This window comes from Petromyzon marinus, chromosome 39 (assembly GCF_048934315.1).
Source record: "Petromyzon marinus isolate PM22_M1 ecotype Great Lakes invasive population chromosome 39, UKy_Petmar_22M1.pri1.0, whole genome shotgun sequence".
NCBI classification, from domain to species: domain Eukaryota; kingdom Metazoa; phylum Chordata; class Hyperoartia; order Petromyzontiformes; family Petromyzontidae; genus Petromyzon; species Petromyzon marinus.
The window spans coordinates 3877270-3904055 of record NC_133705.1 but is presented as its reverse complement, the minus strand read 5'-3'; the positions used below and the strand labels follow the sequence as shown (position 1 = coordinate 3904055).

The window sequence follows — 26786 nt, the reverse complement described above, 5'->3', positions numbered from 1 at the left end:
GGAGAGGGGGAGGTGGGGAGGGACCAAGGAAGAGGTGACGGCACAGCAATGGAATTTCTACCGCATGGTGTGCGCGTGTGTGCACCGAACCTGGCACAAGTGACATGATATTGACACTGCCACTTAGTGGGAAATTTCATTTGTTCTAAGTGTGTAATTACATGTTCATGTGTAAATGTGAATTAAGGTACAAGGTCCTGATCTGGTCCTGGGCCTCTCCTAGGTTGAGTCAGCCCTAAATGAGTTCTTGGTGCAGTGTGCATGAAACATCAGCACTGGGAACACAAAGATGGCCAGACGTGGTGTTAACCACACCACGCTCTCATAGGTGTGCCGTACCGGTCTTAATCGGTGCCCGCCAATAGCACTTGCCGTACAAATCTGTGGTGTGCGTGTGCAGGGTGTAGGGAGCGTGCGGTGCGTGGTGCACGCAGGTTGCTCACCGTGGCTCGGAGTGCCCTCACCGCCTGCTCGCGAGTGAACCCCATCGACACAATCATGGCTACACTCTCTTCATCTGGGGGGGGCGGTTCCTGGGGGGTGCGGGCCCCCCCCGACGGCGTTGCCGCCCCCGAGCTGCCCAGCATCAGCGGCTCCGCGAAATCTAATGACGGTGGGGGGAGGAGCGCATGAGAGAACCGAATGTGAGCAGCATCGGGGGGGGGGGGGGGGGAAGAGGAGTGGAGTGAGCGATAGAAGCGGAGGGAAGTGCACAGAAGCAAGAGAAGCGGGGAGAAGCGAGAGGGAAAAGCAGGCAAGAAAAGCGGAGGGACGCAAGCGAGTGAAGCAAGAAAGAAACAGGAGGGAGGAGTGGAGGGAAACGGAGGCAAGCGAAGGGAAGCGAGAGGAAGAAGCGGAAGGGAAGAGAGAGAAAGACATGGAGGGAAGCGGAGGGAAGCGAGACAGAAACGAGAGGGAGAAGTGGAGGGAAGCAAGAGTGAGCAGCGCCGCCTACCTGGGTCCTCCATGTGCGTGATGACCCAGTTCATGGCGGGCTCCACGCCGGCGTTCCCCGTGAAGTAGACGGCCTTGCGGCAGGCGTCCGCGGGGAAGCCCATCTCACACAGCTGGCTTACCACAGCCTCATCCAGCTCGGGTGCTACACATACACACACACACAGAGAAACGCAAAAATCAAAGACAAAGTTCCCCCGTATAACCTTAACAAACTGCTGGCGCAAGTGCTGTTAGCGAGTAGGCCTACAAAGGCTGGCACGGCACCCAAGCGGAGGGGGGGGGAGGGTGGCCCGCACCATGCCCAGCTTTGAGAAGGGAGGGAATAACCATGGCCGAGAAGAGCTGAAGCTTCATGTGGAACAACCAAGTAGCTTCCACACAGCATTGCGCAGCTGACGAAAATATAATGCTGCTCGACTGATTCAGAGCAAGACCTCTGTTGCCGAACCGGAGTTGGTCATAAGCACGCTGCCCAACTACGCCCAATCATTCCATGGGGACTTGAGGGGGTGTATTATTGGATGAAACAAAATACCCAGGCAGGTGCTGGGTTTTGGTAAGACCTCCACCTTATAATAGTAAGGCGCCACCTCTTAATGGCATGCTCCAGGTTCAGCAGCAACAAAGCAGATATGTAGGTCCCGTTGCAATTTCCTACAACACTGCTGTACCAGATCGACAGAGAATATGCCGTCTGTACAGGGCCACCCCAGTCTGAAACCACATTGAGAGTTTGCAAAGCCTCTCTTCAGCGTGCCTGGCAAGCCGATGTTAAATAATCCTTTCCAGGACCATTCCCGGCACACTGAAGAGGGAAATGCCCTGGTCGTTAGTATAATTAGTACAATCCCCCTTCTTAAAACACACACACACCTATGCAGGCTGGTAGAGCACACAATTGTGTGGTGTGGCTAGTCCTACGCATGGTCACCTTTGTCTCCCCAGTGCTAATGTTTACACATCACACCAGGCACTCATTTAAGGTTGAGTGAAATTATGGGAGGCCAGGCACAGTTCAGATATCCGTCACCTAAGTTGCCCAAAATTGTGAATCTAACTTGGACCGCCGGGTTTGTAGCACAGTGCGTGAACTACTACACTTTATACTCTTTGGTTTTTTCGGTAAAGTCACGTAGGTAAAATAAAATAAATGAAAACAACTAAATTAAATCACGACGTTTCGGTGGCAACACAAGCTTTTGTCTTCAGGTGGAACAGACACAGCAAAATTAGCTGTATCAAGTGAACAGCTCTGGGACACACAAGATAATATACAGGTTAAGGGGGGGGAGGAGCCAGGTAGAGACGTGGGTGGGGAGGGGGGGGGCTAAGTTAAGCCGCCTTTTGTTATTCTGCAGGGGTTTTGGGGGGAGGGTGATGGCGTGCTGCACGAGAGCGAGTACAATCCTGGTAGAAACGGAAATGGCTGTATAATTATAAGCCAGCTAAAGTTTAACTTGGTTGATGACATCTTTCCAAAAGTTGCTCAATTTAAAACCATCCTCTCGGTTGAAGTTGTGTCTATGTTTGTATATCTGGATGGCTTCATGGACAAATCTCTGGTAATAACCGGGAGGTTTGCATAGTACTTTGGTATCGGAGAAAATAATGTCATGAGAACCCACTGTTGAAACAATGATCAGCCACGGCCGAAGAATTGGTTTTGCCGTGTTTCAAATCTGATTTGTGCACGCGAATTCGGTCAGAAATGTCGTTTCGTCTCCCCGATATAGCAGTCACCACAGGTACAACTCAATTTGTAAACACCGGGGAACTGTAAGTCAGGAATGACATCCTTTAAAGATGGGATCAGATCACGGATTTGATGGCTCTTTGGGACATTCTGTTTACAGGAAGTCCACCCACACAGATTCATACTTGAAGCCTGATTAGATTCATACTTGAAGCCTGATTTCCACCACCACCCGGCTCAAAAGAATTATACCATAGGGCTCATTGCATTTCTGACCAACACCACCTGGCCAGTGAATTAAAACATGTACATCTGGCCCTCAAGATGAACGGATACGCTGACCATACTATCCGCCAAGCTGTTTCTCCCACCATACAGAAACAACCACCTGATACTCCGATAAAAACCATCACACTGCCATACATAGCAGGCATTACCAAAAAGATTTCCAAAATTCTAAACAAACACAAGATCCAGGTCCGGTTCAATACAGTACACAAAATCCGTGATCTGATCCCATCCGTAAAGGATGTCATTCCTGACTTACAGTACCCCGGTGTTTACAAATTGAGTTGTACCTGTGGTGACTGCTATATCGGGGAGACGAAACGACATTTCTGACCGAATTCGCGAGCACAAATCATTGACACACGGCAGAACCAATTCTTCGGCCGTGGCTGATCATTGTTTCAACACAGCGGGTTCTCATGACATTATTTTCTCCGATACCAAAGTACTCTGCAAACCTCCCGGTTATTACCAGAGATATGTCCATGAAGCCATCCAGATATACAAACATATACACAACTTCAACCGAGAGGATGGTTTTAAATTGAGCAACTTTTGGAAAGATGTCATCAACCAAGTCAAACTTTAGCTGGCTTATAATTATACAGCCATTTTCGTTTCTACCAGGATTGTACTCGCTCTCGTGCAGCACGCCATCACCCTCCCCCCGAACCCCCTGCAGCGTAACAAAAGGTGGTTTTACGTGCAAGTACACCACCGCTTCCCCCAGAACCCCCTGCAGAATAACAAAAGGCGGCTTAACTTAGCCGCCCCCCTCCCCACCCACGTCCCTTCCTGGCTCCTCCCCCCCCTTAACCTGTATATAATCTCATGTGTCCCAGAGCTGCTCACTTGATACAGCTAATTTTGCTGTGTCTGTTCCACCTGAAGACGGAAGCTTCTTTTGCCTCCGAAACATCGTGATTTATTTTAGTTGTTTTCATTTATTTTATTTTACCTACGTGACTTTACCGAAAAAACCAAAGAGTATGAATCCTTGCAGTCATGAAAGCTTCAAATCTAGAACTACTACAATTTGTTTTGATACATACAAATACACAGACAGAAACAAGCACATGCATGCACATGCACAGACGAATACACACATGCATGCACATACGAATACACACACATGCATGCACATGCACACACGAATACACACACATGCACACACGAATACACACACATGCATGCACTTGCACAGACGAATACACACATGCATGCACATACGAATACACACACACATGTATGCACATGCACAGACGAATACACACACACGTCCATGGGCACGCACACACAAACATGAACGAGGTGTTTGATTAACGACAGACGCGAGCCACACGACACGTGCATTAACAAAAAAAAAAGTCTTTATAGGTTCTAGCTAAGAATATCCTGAGGCCACTCGAGTGATGTCACCGCGGTGCGTTTCCACACATTAATGCAGTGACAACCACGTGACGGCTATAACTGTGGACCTGGGCTGACTTCCACGTCTTGTTTTTCTCATTCACGAAGCTTTACACACAGCAGGGACAGCTCGCGTGGCACATGGCTGAGGTGCGCAGCTAAAAGGTAAGAGCCATTATTATGAGTTTTGGGATAAACAATCGAGGAGACATTCTTGAGAGACGTTTTAGAGTTGGGCTCCATCAGATGGTCAGAAACTCCTTCCTTTCTGTGCATGTTGATCGCAGTTGCTGAGCACAGGCCCAAAAGGCCAACAACAAAGTGGCCTGCAAGAGACCAGCAGTTGAGGTCTTACATCTTTCTTGAATTGAAGAAAGTTATCGGATCTTGGAAAATGAGACGAGAGAAGGGAATCCAAAGCTGAACAGTTTTGAGGACAGAAGATAAATTATTTGTCCCGCAATATGGTGATCGGTCACAGAGCGAGAGAAAAAAGTTAAATCAAGAGAATGACCATGGTAAACACGATAAAAGAGTAACAACGAAGTGACGGAACTAATCAGTCCGAATCACCAGCTTTGTTAAGGGCTGAAGAAGGGGAAGATGAACTACTTCTAAGCTTTCTCAACCAAATCAACTTCAGGTCGCAGCTATTAATAGTCTAGCAGTATAGAACGTGTTTATTTTTTTGTGGAGAGATTTCCTGGTAATACAAGGTGTTGTAGACTTGGGCTGTCAGGTGGCCAGGAGATGTAAGGTGAGCAATTGTTCCATCTGTAAAAGATGCTGTTCCAGACATACAGTACCCGGGCGTTTACAAACTAAAGTGCCTCTGTGGTAGTAGCTACATTGGAGAAACCAAACGACATATCTCGGACCGCATCCGCGAACATAAAGCAGACTTGAAACACGGTAGAACGAACTCCTCCGCCGTGGCAGATCACTGTTATAATTCAGTGGGCTCACATGACATTGACTTCTCCAAGACGGAGTTTCTTTGCAAGCCAACCGGCTACCATTAGAGATTCGTTCATGAGGCTATCCACATATACAAGCACAGAGACAATTTCAACCGAGAAGATGGATTCTGGCTTAGTAACCATTGGAAAGATGTTTTAAACCATTTCGGTTCTTAATTAATGGTGACCTTCAGACCACAGCTCTTTCGCTGGCATTGACTCTTAATACTTCTCACACCACGGTTCATGGTATGGTTTATAACATGATTATAACAGCGCCTCGCAGCTGTTTCTCTCCTCTGTTCCGACCATGATGGACTCGTCCATCTGAACGGGGCTCGTAGCGGTCCGTGGTGCTGATGTGGAGGGTGAGAATCCACCCATTTTTTCGCCATATAGCATCGTGATATATAACGACTTATTGTTGGTAGCTCAGCTGATTGGAGAATATATAGAGTTTATTGATAACATTGAGGTAGTTTATATTTTAGTTTTTTATCTGTTTACTATATGGTATTCATTATATAGTGTAGTGTATACCCAGTTGCTGTTAATAGCTCTGCTTATTGAAGAATATATTGAGTACATTTATTATATTGATGTAATTTAGACTTAGGTTTTTTTTCACATCGGTTTACTGTATGATAGTTGAGTTGTTGCAGCCCCTTTGTCGTCCATGTACGAGGTGCTTCTGTGGATGTGTAGGCTTTGATTTTAACATAGCTATTTCTGTGACCAGTCACAAGCTAATCTCTCAACTGTTTCAATGCTAAATTCTCCTGTTTGATATGTAAACCCCTTTGTCAAGGTGCCTCACTTCTCTCAACCGGCTTAAAAGACGCTGCGAATATTAGCAGCGTTCATTGTAGCTCTGTCGTCCCGACAGGTTTGTTCCTTTCACCTGAAGAAGGCCACTTGTGTTGTGGCCAAAATGTTGTGAGAATTTTATTGTTTTATTTTATTATTTTATTCTCATTCTACGTGACTTTACCGAAAGAACCAAAGAAGATACATGGGTTTGCTCCAGATTCTCCACCTTCCTATCAGATGTCAAACAACACATTGTTTAGTTAATGTACAAGCCTGACTTGGGTAGAAATAGATTATTGATTCCTTCCATGTGTGGGTTTTCTCCAGGTATTCCGGTCTCCTCCCATACACCACACTCGTTAAAGGAACTGCCAAAACGTCCCAGTGCAGGACCCTCATAAAACAGAGCCCAAGACTCAGTAGGGCCTCCGTGAGTAAGAAAAAGGCATAATTTATGTTATTATTTTAATCATGCCTAAAGACAACCGTTCGTCTCTCAAGAATCTATTTTCAGTTTGCGTGCCAATTCTCAAAAACGAGAGCCATAGATATCTCTGAGCTGCGTCTTCCTTTACACTGGACTTGCACGCAAAACGAGAGGGAAATGGAAGCAGGTAAAGCAGGAAACACAGGGGTGAGTAGGAAGAAATAAGATTCCATGGCGAGTGCGAGAAGCAGTGGGAGGGAAAGCGAAGAAGGAAGAGGCTACTAACTAGACGGCATGGTGTCGGGGGACAGGAGGGCGCCCCTCTCTCCAATCCCGATACCTTTCGGGGGCTCATCCGGGGTGGCCAGGGGAGGCGGGGCCATGTCCGGGAGCTCCGCCTCCCCTGGCTGGAGCCCCGCCCCCCGCAGGTGCGACAGATCCAGCTCCTCAGGCATGTCGATGGAGACGTCTTGACCGAGCGGAGGAGATGAGACAACGCATCGGGCACACAGGAGAAGAGGGCAACCGTTAGGGTTAATGGCAAGGGTCGGGAGCCAGAGGGTTAAACCTTAAGTTTGTGTAACCAGGTGAAAACTCGAGACAAGGGGAGTCTCCATTATACAGGTTTTTTGGGTTAAATCACGTAAATATATAAATGTGTTGTTAATTCCTGCCACCACCTGACACAGCCAATTAGTAAGGTTTATCACGTAAACAGAACATGCCAATTCGTTACAAGTACAGCACGCCGGTGTGTTGGAGAGCCAAGCCACAACATTCATAATCTGAACTCTTTGGTTCTTTCGGCAAAGTCACGCAGGTAGAAAAATAAAACAAAATAAAAATAATATATCACGCCGTTTCGATCGCAACACAAGCGGTCATTCGCAGGCGGGAAAAATAATCCAGCAGTGGAACTGCTGAACCAGCGAGAGAGCTGTTACAACAAGCGGTTATTTATGTGGCGATAGGCAAGCAAGCGGGGTCTGAGCTGGAAAGGAATTCCATCCATGGACGTAAGCACGTCACTTGTGTTAATGGGGGAAATTAGGGAGAGATTAGCATGAATGAGCTTCCGTCGCCGCATAAGAATATCATCCCCGCATATGCACACAACAGCAGTGTTAATGAGAGATTAGCACCATGAGAGTGCAATCCAAAGGGCATGTGAGCATGAGAGTGCAATCCAAAGGACATGTGAGCATGAGAGTGCAATCCAAAGGGCAAGTGAGCATGAGAGTGCAATCCAAAGGACATGTGAGCATGAGAGTGCAATCCAAAGGACATGTGAGCATGAGAGTGCAATCCAAAGGACATGTGAGCATGAGAGTGCAATCCAAAGGACATGTGAGCATGAGAGTGCAATCCAAAGGACATGTGAGAGATCTAAGAGAGAGGCATAGAGAGAGAGACACACAGAGAGTCGGAAATAACAGCCGACATAGGCAGGTAGGATGGAAAATCAGTCAGTTAAGACTTTACCTGGTTAATAACGTCCTTCCAATGATTGCTCAGTTTGTACCAAACTTGTCAGTTGAAGTTGTGTCTGTGTTTATATATTTGGAATGCTTCATGAAGAAATTTCTGAAGGTAGCCGGTGGGTTTGCAGAGTACCTCCGTCTTGGAAAAATCAATTTCGTGTGAACCCACAGCGTTAAAACAATGATCATCAACGGCAGAGGTATTGGTCCTACCATGTTTCAGATCTGCCTTGTGTTCACGAACGCGGTCTGAGACATGTCGTTTCGTTTCCCCAATGTAACTGCTGCCACAACCACAACTCAGTTTGTAGACACCAGGGTATTGCATGTCAGGAATCATATCCTTTCAGATGGGATCAAATCATGGATTTTGTGTACTGTGTTGAAACGAACCTGGATCTTGTGTTTGTTTACCCCTGCTATGTATGGTAAAGTGATGGTTTTGGTTGGATCCTCAGAAGGTTGTCTCCCCATCGCTGGGGAGACAGCTTTGCAGATTGTACGGTCAGAGTATCCGTTCATCCTGAGGGCTTGTGTATGTGCTCCAACGCACTGGCTAGGTGGTGCTGGTCGGAGACGCAACGGGCCCTATGGTGTAGTGTATTGATGAGGGAATTCTTCTGGGCTGGATGGTGGTGGGAGTCAGGCTTTAGAGAGGCATCCGTGTGGGTGGCTTTCCTGTAGACAGAGTGTCATCAGGTCTCTTCTCGATTAAAACATCCAGGAATGGTAGCTTGCCATCCTTTTCCACTTCCATGGTGAATTTGATAGACGGGTGTATGGAATTGATGTGGTTGAGAAATTGGTTAAGTGCTGGCAGACCATGTGGCCAGATGACGAACGTGTCATCTACGTATCTCTTCCACAAGGAAGGACGTAGGGTGGATGTCTAGATGGAATCTGTCTCAAATTTCTCCATGAACACATTCGCTACCACTGGCGATAAGGGAGAACCCATTGGGGTACCCTCATTATGTTTGTAGAATGTACCATTCCAGGTGAAGTAAGTGTTGGTAAGGCAGTGCCTTACCAAAGTTGGTACATCTGGATTCAGTCCTTGTTGGACCAAGTCTTCAATGATTGCAATGGTGTCAGGTACAGGTACCTTGGTGAACAGGGAGATGACATCGAAACTGACAAGCAAATCATCTGGAGACAGTGAGATGTCCTTGATTACAGAAACCAAGTGAGCCGAGTTAAATACAGATGAGCTGGGTCTTGCCCGTGAAAGGAAGCAGTGTCTCAGACAAACTGAGTTGTGGTTGTGGCAGCAGTTACATTGGGAAAACGAAACGACATGTCTCGGACCGCGTTCGTGAACACAAGGCAGATCTGAAACACGGTAGGACCAATACCTCTGCCGTTGCTGATCATTGTTTTAACGCTGTGGGTTCACACGAAATTGATTTTTCCAAGACGAAGGTACTCTGCAAATCCACCGGCTACGTTCAGAGATTTCGATTTAAAGCTTTCGTGACTGCAAGGATTCATCTTCTTTGGTTCTTTCGGTAAAGTCACGTAGAATGAGAATAAAATAATAAATTAATAAAATAACACAATAAAATAAAAATAAAGTTCAGAGATTTGTTTATGAAGCCATCCAGATATATAAACACAGACACAACTTCAACCGAGAAGATGGGTACGAACTGAGTAATCATTGTAGGACGTTATTAGCCGGGTAAAGTCTTAACTGACTGTGATGTTTCCATCCTACCTGCCTATGTCAGCTGTTATTTCCGACTCTGTGTCTCTCTTATCTGTGCCTCTCTCTTAGATCTCTCACATGCCCTTTGGAAGGCACTCTCATGCTCACATGTCCTTTGGATTGCACTCTCATGCTCACATGTCCTTTGGATTGCACTCTTATGCTCACATGTCCTTTGTATTGCACTCTCATGGTGCTAATCTCTCATTAACACTGCTGTTGTGCACATATGCGGGGATGATACTCTTATGCGGCGACGGAAGCTCATTCATGCTAATCTCTCTCCCTAATCTCTCTCTCCCTAATCTCCCAATGAACACAACTGACGTGCTTACGTCCATGGATGGAATACCTTTCCAGCTCAGACCCCGCTTGCTTGCCTATCGCCACATAAATAACCGCTTGTTGTAACAGCTCTCTCGCTGGTTCAGCAGTTCCACTGCTGGATTATTTTTTCTGCCTGAGGACGACCGCTTGTGTTGTGATCGAAATGTCGTGATATATTATTTTGATTTTGTTTTATTTTTCTACCTACGTGACTTTACCGAAAGAAGCAAAGAGTATGGATTCCTGCAGTCACGAAAGCTTCAAATCAAGATTCATAATCTGAGTACAACGTTTTGCCAGTAATTATAACTAGCTTCATCAGGCGACAAAAGTCCTCCTGTTTCGTTCCTTAAATAGAGGGGTTGATGTGAAGAGGGGGGGGGGATTAATGAATGCATATAAATGACTATGGGTATCCATTGTCGTATGGGTTATTTAGATGGTAATTAACGTACATTATGCATGCACATTATGTCGGGTGGTGGCGGGTTTAACGACACATTTATATATTTACGCGATCTAACCCAAAAAACAGGTATTATGGATATTGGTCATGAAAGCCTACATGTTAAAGGGGAGTGACCTAAGCCATCAAAGCACTACAGCAATAAGTACTTAACTGGGATGGTGGCTCAACGGTAGAGCAAGCAGGGCACAATAGCAAGTGTTTTAGTTCAAATCCTGGTTGAGAGTTAACTCGGTCCATCGTCCTTCCAGAGTTGACAACATGCGTACCCACTTTATGGGATATCCTCACCCCTGGCATTGGAATGTGCATGTTTCACCACTGGCTCCGGGCTGGAATTCCCCATCAGCATATGAGCACTGTCTCAATGCTCATTTGAGAAAGAAAATCGTTGACTTTGATAACATCCAAACAAGTCTAATAGAGAAGAAAACAGAATTAGAACAAAAACAATCGAACAGAGAGGACGGGCGGCGCGTTACCCAGTTTCTTGGGGACCCAGTCGAGGCCGAACGTGAATTTCTTGACCTGGATCACGAGGAAGTCGGGGAAGGAGGCGAAACGGGTCGTCCTGAACGTGGGACACGCACAAGGGTTGGGGGATAAAACGCATATTCTTACTTACACGCACACGGAACACCACTATCACACAACCATGGCGCCGGGTTCTCGTGGGACGAACAACCCTGGAGCTCACACAGTGAGCAAGTTCATCACTCTGCAAGATGATATGATGCAACTGCACACGATACTCCCACAGCCATTGATGTACACGAGGGGCACACCTATTATACACCCTGCTAAGAGCAGTTGTTACATATCAATCACAGAACACTTTCCTTTAGAAAAATAAGCATTATGACCCACTTCTTCCCTCACACTGCTCCGCTTTGGAATTCCCTCCCATCACCGTTCTTTTCCAAAGCTCTCACAATAATAACCTTGCTTAATTCAATAAAGGTTTTACATGTGTAGCGGTATAGCGCTGGCTGCTGTTGGAAAAGGGTAAGTGCGGTGTACAGCAGTACTCACGTCAGCAGGCTACGATATATACGTGGGGGGGGACATCTCGGGGAAAGGTCACAGAATGGGCCCAATGGGAAGATGAAGGTTGAACAGCCCTGCTTCTCTGTTCACGCCCCACTTATAACCGCTGCGGCGTGGCCGGCTCTGCCCCAGGCCACGCCCCCCTTCTCGATCCTTCGAGAAGGTCCGGGCCCCCAACCACGTGACCCCCAAGCTCCCTCCTGGAGCCCCTAGCCCCCTTTATCGGGTCACGTGTCCTGTTGGGTTCACGCAGAGTGCCACGGCCTGACACGACCCCCGTGACACCCGCCTACAGCACCCATACCGAGCCAACACAGTAGTGATTCATGTTCCTACGCTCGTACAGTCCCGACACAGTAGTGACGTCGTATGTCACTACACAGTCATTGGTGACCGGGCTGGGACCATCCCACTCACTACACTTGAGAAGCCGGTTGAATGATGGGTTGTTTACGACCCAGACTCAAACCCAGGATCTGTGCCACTGAGCCTGCCTCTGTGCGCATGTATATGCATACATGCATGTGCGAGGTTGTAATTGCGTAGCAACGTGTGATATCCGTCTTTGTCTCGATGTGAGCAAGACTCGCTGGATGCCATGGCTCTGTGCCTCTGTGAGTGTGTCTCTATAGGCGCAAGTGAGACTTACTTGATGGCGTGGCTCTTGGCCTGTAGGGCGCTGCTCCAGAAGTCGTCGAGGCTCTCCGTTTCAGAGAATGCGCGCAAGCACTCGGAAAAGGGCACGTGTGCACGTACCAGCTCGGGCGCCGGGCAGCCCGACGCCTCGGACTCGCGGCGCCGGCATTCGTACTCCTCCAGCTCACCTTGGACAGGGGCGCAACGTCACGACGTTGCGTCACTGGAGAACGTCGCGTTGCTAGAGGACGTCGCAAATTTGCATCGCTAGAGTGAGTGTCACAAGACAAGAGGTGCAAGGCGAGCCACCCCTTCACACTGCCCTTTCCAGCTGCTCTCAACCTCACCCATCGCCACACACTGGCCACCACCAACTCGCCCCGTCAACTACCGTGCCTCTTCTCTCACACCCGCCCCCAACACCCCCCCCTAACATTCTACCCCCGTGTGCGCTCACCCTTGTTGGCAGCCGCCTCCATAGGAACGGGCAACTGCACAATGTAGTCGACGCGCTGTGTGTACTTGACACGCTGTGAACGCTGACACTGGATGCGCTCCTCCACCAGGAAGCGGAACGCCTCTGTCGGGTTCTCCGCTCCCCGGCTGTTGCGCTACAGTCAGCACATGTGTGTATGCGTGAGTGGATGTGTGCACATGTACGCACAATCATTCATGTGTGCTTATGTATGTATATAAAAGGGAAATTTGCGAATGTGTGTCTGTTCAAAATGTTTAACGTACTTCCCGACATGCAACAATGTGGGTACTTTCCAGACTGTACACCATGCAAAAATTATACAAATTTAATTTAGGATGTTTTTTGGGGGGGGGTGGGGGGTGTGCAATAATACATATATTTTGCATGCAAGTGAGCGGTGATGTCACATCTCTGTCATGTCACCCGCATGTGGCGCGTAGGCCGTGTATCCCGCACAAATGCGCGGTTGGGGGGGGCGGGAAATAGGTAACAAACTTTTAATTTGCCATGTGGCTAGCTACCATACTGTACACAATGTAAAACGTATAAAAATGTATTTTTGTATTTTGGGGGGTGGGGGGAAATGACCATGAAGCGTGTGGCGAGAATCGATATCTGGTGAGCGTTTGTGGTATCGATTAAACGGGAATAGGCCGATTCTGAAGAAATCTACAACCTTCGATTCCTTTGCGCGATCTAAAGAATCGAATCTTGGCGCGGGAGCGTACTTTTTTTCCACCGTGCATTGGGTTTTATCTAAAAATGTTAATGATGTAATGATCAAAGTTTTTTTTCTTTCATTTTTATATGTTATGTTTTTCAGTTTTGAGAAGCTTTTCAATATATTATTCCCCCGGGCAACGCCGGGTGCTTCCCGCTAGTGTATGCATATAGAGGTGTGCAAATGGAATACATGTAAAGGCAAAGGCACCAATGAAAATGATTGTCATTATAAAATAGTTTACAAATCGACGTAACGCATCTCAAATAAAGGCACACGCACGCACAGCCCTTTTGCAGCTACACAACTATGTCGGTGTCTCTTAATGCGCACATACACACATATTCATCCACACACAGACTTACTCTCACCCACGCAAACTCATACATTCATCCATACAAGTGCATAATAAGACTCATTAACACTCCTACAATATACACACACTGACAATCACACACATACACTCACATGCATCACCACCACCATACCCCCCCCCCCCCGACTCGTGTTTCCCCACCTCGATGAGGTTGATGAAGTGGAGGAAGAGTTCTTGTGCATCTTGTTGCCGATTAGTTGAGAACTCCGGGTGTCCTCGGCCAATCAGAGTCTTTAGCATGCGTGGAGAAACTCCCTTCTGCTCCACCTAGTGCACATGTGCACACATGCGGTGTTAGAGATGGTAGCGATGGTGGTGGTGCTGATGGTAGATTTAGTGATGGTGCTGGTGATAATGTTGCTGGTGGTTGTTTGATGTACCTGCTCAGTGCTGTTTGTGTCAGCGGGTGGCTGCGAGTAGATGCCAGAGAGGAGACCATGGCCAAGTTTCGCTCTGTGATGACAAATACACACACATACACACAACAGCCGTCATTCGCTACTAAATGGCAGTGACATCATCATGGCGCTTGTGCCAGGCTAGGTGCACTTTAAGGCCACGTGAAGTGTGGAAAGCTTGCTGGCAAGAGGTCATGGAACACTCAGATGGATATGACTGGCAGATGGCACCACTTGTGCTCCCCACTGTCCCAATTTGTTGCGTTTCATCCACTTGGCGCTCCACTCGTTGTTGTGAATGTTGCTCCCTCCACCCTCCGCTGTTGTTGCCGGGCACTGCCTCAAACTGTCGAGTAGCATCCTTCACAAGTCACCTCCACAGGGGCCGATTTTGACATTGCTGGTACCAGTCATTGGTAAGTCCAATCAGCTCCACATCTTTCTGGACTGCATCAGTCAACTCCTCTTCAGTCCGTGCCACATTCGGTTAGCCCCCTCTATTCACCTAAACAGAAACTGCTTTGGCATGTGGGCTACATGACCCAGCCTTGCCTGATAGAGAAGCTTACTGATGGGAATGTGTCCAGATCTTTCAAGGATTTGTGAGCATCTCGCACAATGCAGCCTGTTTAAACCCAAGATAGACCGTAGGCAGGTCAGCCCAAATGTTTCAAACCGGCAAAGATGTTCCTTAAGAGGAGTCCACATTTTAAAAGCACATGGAAGGGAAGGCATGACCGTAGCCGAGAAGACTAAGCTTCATGTGGAGCGACAGGCCAGGTAGCTTCCACACAGCGTCACGCCGCAGCCGATTAAAATATAATGCCGCGTAATTCATTTGGAGTGAGACCTCTGCTGCCAAATTGGAGCTGATCATAAGCACACTGGCCAGTTTTGGAAACTTCTCCATTCTCTCCACAATTGCTCCATCACTTATGGGGAGTGGAGAGAGGCGAACATTCAACATAAAATACCCAGGCAGGTCCGTTGTTTTAGTGGGGCTGAGGGTAAGGCTCCATCTCTCAGTGGCATACTCCAGGTTCACTAGTAGCATCTACAACTCCTTCTTAGAGTGGGTAGTAATTACTAGATCATCCTTATAGATAACATGTTTGATCAATAGGGAGCTATTCCTTGACTGCACACAGCATCGATTAGCCTTCCATTGTATCTATACCAGATAGAACAAAAATTCCACCGGTACATCTGTAGTGACATGGAATGGGTCACTATGGAGCATAGCGCTGGTTGCTGGCAGAGAAGGGGATCTGCAGTTGCAGCAGCCCTGTGTCAGCAGGTAACGTGTTAAGCCAGAGAGAGGGATGTAGGGCAAAGGTGATAGAGGGGGCACGAGAGGTAAGCCCGGGAACCCGCGAGTAGGTTCTAGAAGGGGGGCGTGGCCTGGAGCGGAGCAAGGCCAAGCTAGGAAGATAAAAAGGGGCCCGAGCGAAGGCACGGGGCTGTTGCTTGGAGTGGAATCCCATCGGGCTGCTGGAGTCTTAGTTACAGTATTCACCATCTCGGCGTTGTCAGTCAGGCAGTCTCTGTTAGTTGTCCTGACTGTAAGTGTAGTTACCCTCTTCTTCTTTGGTTCTTTCGGTAAAGTCACGTAGAATGAGAATAAAATAATACATTGATAAAATAAAATAACACAATAAAATTCTCACGACGTTTCGGCCACAACACAAGCGGCCTTCATCAGGTGAAGGGACGAGACTGTCTGGAGGACAGCGCTAGAGCGAACACAGCCAAGCTCAGACCGCGACCTTTAAGCTTTTGTGAGAAGAAACAAAGCGCCTTGACAAAGGAATTAGCATAGGATTTTGCATTGAAATAGCTGAGTGATTAGCTTGTGACTGGTCACAGAAATAGCTATGTTAAAGTCAGAGCATACACATTCACAGAGGCACCTAGTACAAATCAAACAGGAGAATTTAGCATTGAAATAACTAGGAGAATTTAGCATGGAAATAACTGGGTGATTAGCTTGTGACTGGTCACAGAAATGGCTATGTTGAAGTCAAAGCCTACACATCTGAGCTATTCACAGTAACTGGGTATACACTACACTATATAATGAATACTACATAGTGAACCAATAAAAAACTAAAATATAAATTACCTCAATGTTATCAATAAACTCTATATATTCTCCAATCAGCTAAGCTACCAACAATAAGTCGTTATATATCACAATACTATATGGCGAAAAAATGGGTGGATTCTTACCCTCAACTTTAGCACCACGGATAGCTACGGGCCCCGTTTAGACGGACGAGTTCATCCATGGTCGGAACGGAGGAGGGGGAGAGAGACAGCTGCGAGGCGCTGTTATACTCCATGGTGTAAACCATACCATTAACCGTGGTGTGAGAGGTATTAAGAGTCAATGCCAGTGAAAGAGCTGTGGTATGAAGGTCATCGTAAAATACAATTAATTAAGAACGGAAATTATGAGACCTCCTTTGCCAGAAACAAGATATAGGAATAGGTTTTACCCTTTTAACTGGCACAAAACTGACACCTTTATTCAAGGCATCATGTTTGCAATGACCACAACACAAGCAGTCAAAATGCAAACAAAAAAGACAACTCTGATAATAATATGCACTGTCCTTGAATTTGATTGGTCCACACCCGAGACAGCTTTTCTTAGAGCCTAGTCTCCATTGGTGTTGGACCAGAAGACGCCAAAAGGCGTACAACTCAAAAACAGCGCACTATCAGACTATTGAGGGCTCGGGGTGAGCATTAACATTATGAGACCTCCTTTGCCAGAAACAAGAATTTGACTGCTTGTGTTGTGGTCATTGCAAACATGATGCCTTGAATAAAGGTGTCAGTTTTGTGCCAGTTAAAAGGGTAAAACCTATTTCTATATCTTGTTTCTGGCAAAGGAGGTCTCATAATGTTAATGCTCACCCCGAGCCCTCAATAGTCTGATAGTGCGCTGTTTTTGAGTTGTACGCCTTTTGGCGTCTTCTGGTCCAACACCAATGGAGACTAGGCTCTAAGAAAAGCTGTCTCGGGTGTGGACCAATCAAATTCAAGGACAGTGCATATTATTATCAGAGTTGTCTTTTTTGTTTGCATTTTGACTGCTTGTGTTGTGGTCATTGCAAACATGATGCCTTGAATAAAGGTGTCAGTTTTGTGCCAGTTAAAAGGGTAAAACCTATTCCTAAGAACGGAAATGGTTTAAAACATCTTTCCAATGGTTACTAAGCCAGAATCCATCTTCTTGGTTGAAGTTGTCTCTGTGCTTGTACATGTGAATGGCCTCATGAACGAATCTCTCATGGTAGCCGGTTGGTTTGCAAAGAACCTCCGTCTTGGAGAAGTCAATGTCATGTGAAGGCTATAATAGTGCCTCCTACTCTTTGTGTCTCTGAGTATATCACTACACATCCATGGGAAGCTTCTCAAACTACGTGGTAAAAGAAGATGTTTAATGGTGTAGGGGCCAGATAACATCCCTGTCATACCCCAAGGTGAACAGAAAATTGATTCAACTCCCAGCCATACAGTTTTACCCAGGCCTGTTCACCACCATGAAGATCCTTAATGACTGTGAGCAGTGCGTCTGGGACTCCGAAAGCATGAACAATAACCCAGAGCGCTGGCCTATTGATGGTATCATAGGCATTGACTAGGTGAATAAAGCAGATGTAAGTCCTGTTGAAATTCTCTACAGCTTTTCTGTAGCTGACGCACAAAGAATATGGCGTCTCTGCAGGATCGCCCCTGTTTGAAACCACATTGGGACTCCGCAAGCCTCTCCTCAGCATGTCTGGCAAGGCAATGTTGAATAACCCTTGCGAGGACCTTTTCTGTCGCACGGAGGGAGATGACCCGGTAGTTGTTGCAATTAGTGGAGCCCTTGCATAAAAAAGGGACCACAGTAATTTTTAAAGGAGACCACCAGGGCATCCTTCCAATCCTGCAGAACCCATCCTAGTGGCCAGACAGTTTTAATGATGTCACATCGAGCAGTCTGCACACAAATGCCACCCTCCCTCAGCAGTTCGCTTGAGTGCTCCTCGCTACTCCAATACATGTGTAGAGGAGTACTGTGAGCAGCCAATGAGAGATGAGCGTAAGGAAGTGCGAGTTGCTGGAGAGTTATGCGAGGCCAAAGATGACGTAACGTCACGGGTTACGTAGGGGGACTTTCGGAAAGCACTTTCGGGAAAGCGGGTGGGCCGAGCTGGGGGGAAGAGCTACTGAGAGGGTTCTTAAGGGGGACCACGTGACGGACACGTGATTGTCGTCGGGGAGCCAGGATAAGGATCGGTTGGAAGAGGTCTCTCTCTCTCCTCGTCGCGGGGTGGTGTTGGCTGATCCCCCGCCCCAGGCAGACGGGTGAGAGAGCCTAGGGGTAGCCGAAGTAGGACCAACGTATATAGTTATCCCAGGTCCAAGTGAAGGATGGAGAATAGAGTGCACCTACACTGGTGTGAGTGTAGGATGCAGTGTGAGAACGTGTCTTAATAAACGGCAACCAGCCCTTATAGTATTCCTCGTCTCCGCATAGTTGGGCTGCACTACACATGGAACAAAAACACGCAGACACGCCCAGACATATATAACAGCGGCCATTCAGTGCTAAGTGTTGGTTATGTCACCACACCATTTTCAAAGGCTAGGCATACTTTAAGGCTATCGCATGAAGTGTGGAAGGCTCACTGACAGGAGGTTACGGGGACAGGTGTTACGACTGACTGAGATGGCAGATTCACCACATGCGATCCCCAGTTTGCTAACACACACACAACTACGTGGCTATATTGTCAGCACCACATCCAGACACCTTTGTTTTCGCAGTGATAGAGTGGAGCTTGTGGGCTGTGTGCTTAGCGATAGGACTCACACTTGTGTGTTGAAGTCCTGGGCTGGGTCCATGGGGCTCTCCTCAAAGATCCGTGACAACCCATCCACATACCTACAAATAGACAGCAGTGACTATCCAACGCGAACATAACCCATCCACATACCTACAGAAAGTAGTGACTATTCAACACACATACAATCCACACACACACAGAAACACATGCGCGCACACTCACTTTTACACGCACATGCACTAATTCCCAGCGCAAGGTTGACTCATTACATGTCGAGGAGGATAACCCCGCTGAACAAAATAGTTTTGCCAAAATAGTCTGTCTTTTAAGACGATGTTAAAAAAAATTCGAGGAAGATGGTTTGTCGGTGACGAAGTTCGTAAGTCAAGGACTGCCTGTACAATCCATCCACATACCTACACAGACAGCAGTTACTATTCAACACACACACATTACCTATCCACATAGCGAGACAGACATCAACAAAAACAACCACCATTCGTCACAAAGTGGCAGTGATATCACCACAGCGCTTGTGCCAGGCTACTGGCACTTTAAGGCCAAGTAAATTGTTGAAGGATCGCTCTGGCAGGAGGTCAAGGGACAGACCTAAGTGCAATGGGTTGACTTAGATGACTAGCAGATGCACCACCTGTGTCCGCTGTCCCAACTGTCTGTTTTAGATGCCCGGCACTCCGCTTGTTGTTGTGACATCACTCCCCTGCCCTCCACTGTTGTTGGAGGGTGACTGCCTCCAACTGCCTAGTAGCGTCCTTCATGAGCCTTCGCCACAGAGGCCGATCTTGACACCGTTGGTACCACATCAGTCCCTCTCTTCTCGAGTCCATGCTCCGCAAATTTAGCCCTGTCTATCTGGCCAAACAAAAGTTGTTTTGACTTGCGGGCGACATGCCCCAGCCAATGCAGCCTTGCCTGCCAGAGCTCACTGATGGTATCGTCCAAACCTTTCAAGGATTCGTGAGCTCCAAATACCATCCATACTGGTTAAACCCAGGATGGATCACTGGCAGGAAAGCCTGGCTGTTTCAAACTGGCACGGATGTTCCATTGGGGAGTCCATGTTTCGCAAGCAAAGAGAAGGAAGGGAATGACTGTAGCTAAAAATACCCACACCTTTGTGTGGATCCACATACCACGTAGCTTCCACACAGCGTTACGCAGCCAATGAAAAGATGCTACTCGGCTGATTCGGAGTAAGATCTCTGCTGTCTGATGACACAAAATACCTCGGTAGGTGCTTAGTTCTGATGGGGCTAATGGAAGCCCCCACCTCTTAGTAAAACGCTTCAGGTTCAGCAGCAATGACTAACTCCTTCCCTGAGTGAGCAGCAATCACCAGAACATCACCATACCAATAGTGAGCCATCCCTTGACCGCACCTGGGTATCGATCAGCCTCCCGTTATAACTGTACCACTACGTGGTTGAAAAAAATGGTTAAATAATGTAGGAGCCAGAGGAAATCTCTGTCGCACCTCCAGGTGAACAGGGAATGACTCTGACTCCCAGCCACGTAGAGTTACTTGGGCCTGCCCACCATCATGAAGTACTTGATGATTGTGAGCAGAGAGTCAGGGATTCAAAAACCATGAAAAACAACCAGCCCAGGCCTATTGACAAAATCATAGGCCTTGACCAGGTAAATAAAACAGACATGTAGGTCTTGTTGCGATTCCCTACAACTATGCTGCAGCAGACGGACAGAGAATATGGCGTCTGCGCAGGACCGCCTTAGCCTGAAACCACATTGGGGTTCCGCAAGGCTCACCTCAGCATGCAAGGTAAGGCGATGTTAAATAATCCTTGCCAAGACCTTTCCGGGCACAATGAGGGAGATGCCCCTGTAGTTGCAGTCCCCCTTTTCTTTAAGGTACTCAAGAAGGGGGACCACACAATTCACAACCCATCTACATACCTATACACAGAGACAGCAGTGATTATCCAACACACACACACACAACCCATCCACATACTTATACACAGACAGTAGTGACTATCCCACAAAAACCCCAACAGCCTTAACAGACTGTTGGGGCAAGTGCTGTTAGCGAGCACCTATGAAGGCCGGCACGGTACGAGGGGGTGAGTGACCAGCACCATGCTCGACCGACCTTTGTCTTCGCAGTGGAGCCTGTGATTCTGTCCTCATCTTGTAAGATCTCAACTGGCTCACAGATTTTTTTGTTGTTGATATTTTTTAGATGTAATTGTTACTACAAACCATGATAATCGAATCGTGGGAGGAACGGGGTCAAAGCATGCTTCGCTCTCATTGGCCGAGCGAATGATTGGGCGGGTACGCTTCTCGGCCAGAACTGCATGTTCTTACTTGCAAGCGCTTTTTATATCTTTGTATTTTATTTAAACATTTTTTTACAAAAAAATGTCTACAGGACATAGAGCTGCAATGAATCAGCGTTCTGCTAGGTCTGCCTGTATTCAACAAAGATCCCACAAAGATGTTGGGGCAAGTGATGTTAGCGAGTCGCTTTGAAGACCAACTCGACACGTGAGGGGCTGGTGTGGCCGACACCACTCGCCCTGGCACTTTTGTCTCCATAGTGGTGATGAATGATACACCACACAAGGTACTCAAAGTTGTTCTTTACAAAATGTTTTCAGGAGTAATTGAGAGGGCATAGCATATGGCGTAATCATTTACTGCGGCCTTTGGCTCCCCAGTGCTGATATTTTACCCAATGCACCAAGTACAATTTTTTAAGGCTAAGTTGACCTAGGGAGAGGCCCAGGTCTGGTTCAGATATTTGCCACTATTGCTAGCCATGAGAGGGAATCGTTCTCGGGTGACAGGGTTCATGGTGCAGTGCGCTATCCGCTGTGCCACTGCTCCACACACACACATGCAGGAACACAACTACGTGCACACCAACACGACTGCGTACTTGCTGCGGAAGTCAGGCACGCTGAAGAGCACTTGCATGACGGAGTTGAGGTAGCAGGAGTTCCCCAAGTTGGCCATCCCCGTGTAGCCCGGGCCATAGAGTGGCGTGAGCTGCGTCCCTGACTCCTGAAGCGCCTCCCACTCGCCCACGCGCTGATTTGCGTCGATCTCCAACTCCGTCATTGTCTTGTCCGTCTGCCAGTCGGGAGGGACATGGAGACACGGGACATGGAGGCACGGGACATGGTCACGCGCATGCATGTGTATGCGTAATGAGAACACGTTTGTGTATGCACGTGTGTGTACCACACCTTGTGCATCGCCATCATGTCGATGCCGAAATGCGCCAGGTGATCGGACAGACTCGGGTCGAGAACCATCTCATCCTCCGCGTACGAAAACACATCTGCGTGGGGTCACGGGGTCACAATGTGAGAGAGTTACACAATGACCGGAGTCAGGGCATCGCAAGTACGGACCGTAGTCTCCTACAGACTTCTCCTCCCATGTGGACAAGAGGTCAGTGCAAGGAATCTCAGGAGTCGTGTTATTTTTTTTTATCAATGAAGCCCCTGGCCGACCTTCACTTAGAGGGAGGTCGACCCATTTCCCCTCTGCTACCCCAGGGGTCCGGAACTCGCCGTGCGCTTGCCCGGCATTGAGACATGCGCAGCTGGTGCTGTGGGGCTGGCCACTCACCGGCGCCGTCAGGCGTAACGGTGCCGAGCTTGACGGCGAGCGGGAAGCCAGTCTCGCGAAAGTGCTCCAGTGCGTGGCCATTGCCCCCAGTGCCGTCGAAGTAGCGGCGCCCGCACAGCACCGTGCCGTCCGTCAGATTCGCCCACAGGTTCTCACGCATGTCGCAGCGCGAGCACTTCCACCCGCTGCCCGGACACGGGAAGAGAGAGGTTTGTTTCGCGCTTCATCAAATCGTTTGTCAATAAAACAATTTTAACGCTTTTTATACAAGTTACGAGAAACTTGTTACATAGAAAAAGTGCATGCAGGCTGAAAACAAGTGAGTCTCGGGTGTGAGTGAGGGTGCGAGTTAAGACTGATTATAATCAGCTTTCTCTTCATGGCGTGTTCACAGCTGCCACAGCGGCCAAAGGGGGCTCTGGACGAGTACAAGGGGCTGGTAATGCCTCCACCTTCAATTAAATTACCAAAATACGACAAATAAAATAACATAAGCTTGTGCGAAAGGCCTCAAAGGGACAGGCGGCTGTGACGTCTCCTGGAAAACCCCAATTGGTGGATCCAGGAGACTGAAATCCCTCCCCGCTGGGGTCTCTGCAGAAACTGTGGGATACCACAGCGGGTGGCCACGTGGAATTATTTAACACTCAATGTGGAGGAGAGGCTATTATTCCTTTGTCATGAGCTGGACTGGTAACGTCTGAACCTCTGTGGAATACTGGAGGTCCAGTGGACTGGTTCTAGATCCAGTAACTATGAGGGCTGGACAATCCTCTATTCAGAACAGGAAACTGTGATACAAAGGTATTCTGCACAAATTAATGAAGGAGGCGTGGGAGCAAGGCACGGAGGTGTGGGAAGTGGATAATCCCAGACTATTGTGGGCACGCCTCCCTATGGTGGTGGCTTAAGTCTCCACCGAAGATGAAAAGTAGTGGAGGGATGCAAGCAAAGCTGGCAAGTCAAATGCCTAATATGACCTCTTCTACCAGGAAATACTTGTCGGGTATTATTGTCCACAGTTATGCACTCCCTTCTCTATGGTTGCTAAAACGTGGAGCCCCTTAAAGCAATATCTGTGTTGGTTTCAAATATTCAGGCTGGCCGGCCTATGATCCATCCTCAGTATAATCAGACTGGATAACAAGTGTGAGGAGCTCAAAGATCTCTGAAAGATTGAACCATTTCTATTGATGAACTTCTCCGCCAGGAAAGGAACAATTGGCTGGGTCCTGTAACCCACATGCCCAGCCACCGCATGCCCAAGCAGATTATGTTTGGCCTGATCAAGGGGATTTAAATGGAACTGCATGGGCAAGGTAACAGATGGGCTGATGCGGTACAGGATATGGAGCTGAGTGGACTTGCAGATGACTGGCACCAGCAGTGTTAAGATCAGCCTCCGTGGAGGAGGCTCGTGAAGGACGCTGCTAGGAAGTTGGAGGTAGTTGCCCTCCAACAACAGCGGAAGGCAGAGGAGTGACGCTCACAACGAGAGGAGCATTGGGCAGCTAAAACGCAGCAAGTTGGCACAGTATGGTGCACAGGTGCTCCATCTACCAGTAATTCTAGCAAGTCAACCCTATGGTAGCTGGATCTGTCATCTCGCCCGGCACAAGAACTGTGTTGTGACGGCATTGGCACTGTGTGACCAATGGTGGCTGTTTTTGTTAATGTGCGAGGGAGCGAGTGAGGAATCTTACCTGGGAGGAATACGCACGCCGTTGTCGAGCTGCTGCAGGCCAAGCGCGTGGGGGGAGACGTTCCTGACCTCCCCGTCCCACGCCTCCACTTCCTGGCGCCGCGACGCCGAGTCGGCCGCCAGCACCGCAGTGCATGCCTGGTTCACCTGGGGGCACGGTGCACGGGCGGCGGGCAGCGTGATGCGGTGTGACGTGGTGCGATTCGGTGTGCTAAATGGTAAGGTGTGGTGCGGTGCGTCACGCACGCGCTCGCGGGCGATGGCCGGAAGCTGCTCGAGCTCGGGGAGACTCAGGCGCAGATACTCGGGGAACACCACCAGTCTCACGACCTCATCATACTCGGCCCGGTCAGCCTCCACCGAGAACCCGCCCTCCACTCCTACGCGCCATCATTGACATCATCAATACCATCAATATGACCATCAGAAACATCATCATCAACAACAACACCACCGTCACCAACACGCCTGCCATCAGCACCACCAAGTGTGTGGGCAAGTTGCAGTGAGTGTGTGGGCGAGTTCTGAGAATAATTGACGGCGGGAAGGATACAGTGAATTAGGAGTGAGCAAGCGGTATGTGTTTGTGGTGATTAGTGATTGGTATGGTGGGGAGAAGTAGTGATTAGATATAAGTACTTGTGAGTAATGGTTATTGTATGTGTTTGAAGCCTTCAATAGCTGTACCGGGGGAATCTCCATATGGTACAGATATAATGGGAGGCTGATCGATGCCCGGGTACGGTCAAGGGATGGCTCCCTATTGCTCAACCACGTTATGTATGCCGATGATTTTGTAATAGCTGCTCATTCAGAGGAGGCGTTGGAGACGCTGCTGCTGAGATTGGAGCGTGCCACTAAGAGATGGGGCCTTACCATCAGCCCCACCAAAACTAAGCACCTGCCTGGGTATTTTGTACCATTGGACACTCCACCCCCACAACTCCCAATCGGTGATGGGGCAGTTGTGGAGAGAGTGGAGAGTTTCCCATACCTGGGCAGTGTGCTTATGACCGGCTCCAGTTTAACAGCAGAGGTCTCACTCCGAATCAGTCGAGCGGCAATATCTTTTCATCGGTTGCGTAACGCTGTGTGGAAGCTACCTGGTCTGTCGCTCCGCACTAAGCTTCAGGTCTTCCCGGCCACGGTCATTCCCTCCCTTCTCTACGCTTGCAAAACGTGGACCCCCCTAATGGAACACCTTCGCCGGTTAGAAACATTTAGGCTGGCCTGCCTACGATCCATCCTGGGTTTAACCAGGCTGGATTGTGTGAGGAGCTCACAAATCCTTGAAAGATCTGGGTATGGTTCCATCGGTGAGCTCCTCCGGCAGGCAAGGCTGCGTTGGCTGGGTCATGTAGCCCGCATGCCCAGCCACCGCATGCCTAAACAGCTTTTGTTCGGCCGGATCGAGGGGGCTAAACGGGCGCGGCACGGGCTAGAGAAGAGATGGAGTGATGTGGTACAGGAGGACGTGGAGCTGAGTGGACTTGCCGATGACTGGTACCAGCGGTGTCAAGATCGGCCTCTGTGGAGGAGGCTCGTGAAGGACGCTACTGGGCAGTTGGAGGCAGTCGCCCTCCAACAACAACGGAGGGCGGAGGAGCGACGCTCACAACGAGCGGAGCGCCGGGTGGCTAAAGTATAGCAGGTTGGCACAGTAGGGGGCACAGGTGGTGCACCAGCCAGTCATCTCAGTCAGTCGAACTGTGGCACCTGGGTCTGCCCCGTGACCTCCTGCCAGCGGGGCCTCAAGGTGCACATGGCCTGGCACAAGCGTCGTGGTGACGTCACCGCCACTTAGTGGCGAATGGCGGTTGTTGTTGTTGTATGTGTGTTGCGAGAAGTAGTGAGTTACCGATGGCGAGCCGCGTGGGTTTCTTGCGAGGGGGGTCCTCGTCTCGGGCTGCACTTGTATCCTCCTCCTGCCCATAGCACATGGGAGGTGAGCATTCACCTCTCACCCACCCGCCTCTCACTCACTCATCCGCCTCTCACTCACTGACCCACCCACCCACCTCTAACCCACCCAGCCGCCTCTCCCTCATTCACCCACCCACCCGCCTCTCACTCACCCACCCGCCTCTCACTCACTCACCCACCCGCCTCTCACTCGCCCACCCACCCCTCCCTCACCCACCCACGCACAAGCCACTCACCCACCCACCCGCCACTCACCCACCCACCAGCCACTCACTCACCCACCCGCCTCTCACTCACCCACCCGCCTCTCAGTCACTCACTCACCCACCCACCCACACGCTCTCACTCACTCACCCACCTCTCACTAACTCATCCGCCTCTCACTCACCCACCCGCCTCTCACTCACTCACCCGCCTCTCACTCACTCACCCACCCCTCCCTCACTCACCCACCCACCCACCAGCCGCTCACTCACCCAACCACCCACCCGCCACTCACTCACCCACCCACCCG

General features: G+C 48.9%; 1 protein-coding gene across 2 annotated transcripts in view; it reads right to left on the bottom strand.

Annotated features, from left to right (window-relative positions):
• The window catches only part of LOC116950568 (ubiquitin carboxyl-terminal hydrolase 5-like), a 34939-nt gene that overhangs the window by 2980 nt on the left and 5173 nt on the right, over positions 1-26786 (bottom strand). The window contains exons 3-17 of one of the 2 annotated variants that reach the window (XM_032968459.2): positions 26208-26274; positions 24596-24729; positions 24351-24496; positions 22648-22832; positions 22260-22354; positions 21950-22143; positions 19053-19124; positions 14165-14237; positions 13926-14051; positions 12667-12820; positions 12223-12397; positions 11009-11097; positions 6831-7013; positions 956-1099; positions 444-604 (exon numbers count right to left, since the gene is read on the bottom strand). In XM_032968459.2, the coding sequence (XP_032824350.1) occupies positions 444-604; positions 956-1099; positions 6831-7013; positions 11009-11097; positions 12223-12397; positions 12667-12820; positions 13926-14051; positions 14165-14237; positions 19053-19124; positions 21950-22143; positions 22260-22354; positions 22648-22832; positions 24351-24496; positions 24596-24729; positions 26208-26274 (1998 nt within the window). The remainder of the gene's footprint in view (positions 1-443; positions 605-955; positions 1100-6830; positions 7014-11008; positions 11098-12222; positions 12398-12666; positions 12821-13925; positions 14052-14164; positions 14238-19052; positions 19125-21949; positions 22144-22259; positions 22355-22647; positions 22833-24350; positions 24497-24595; positions 24730-26207; positions 26275-26786) is intronic. The other variant, XM_032968460.2, reaches the window with a different exon arrangement.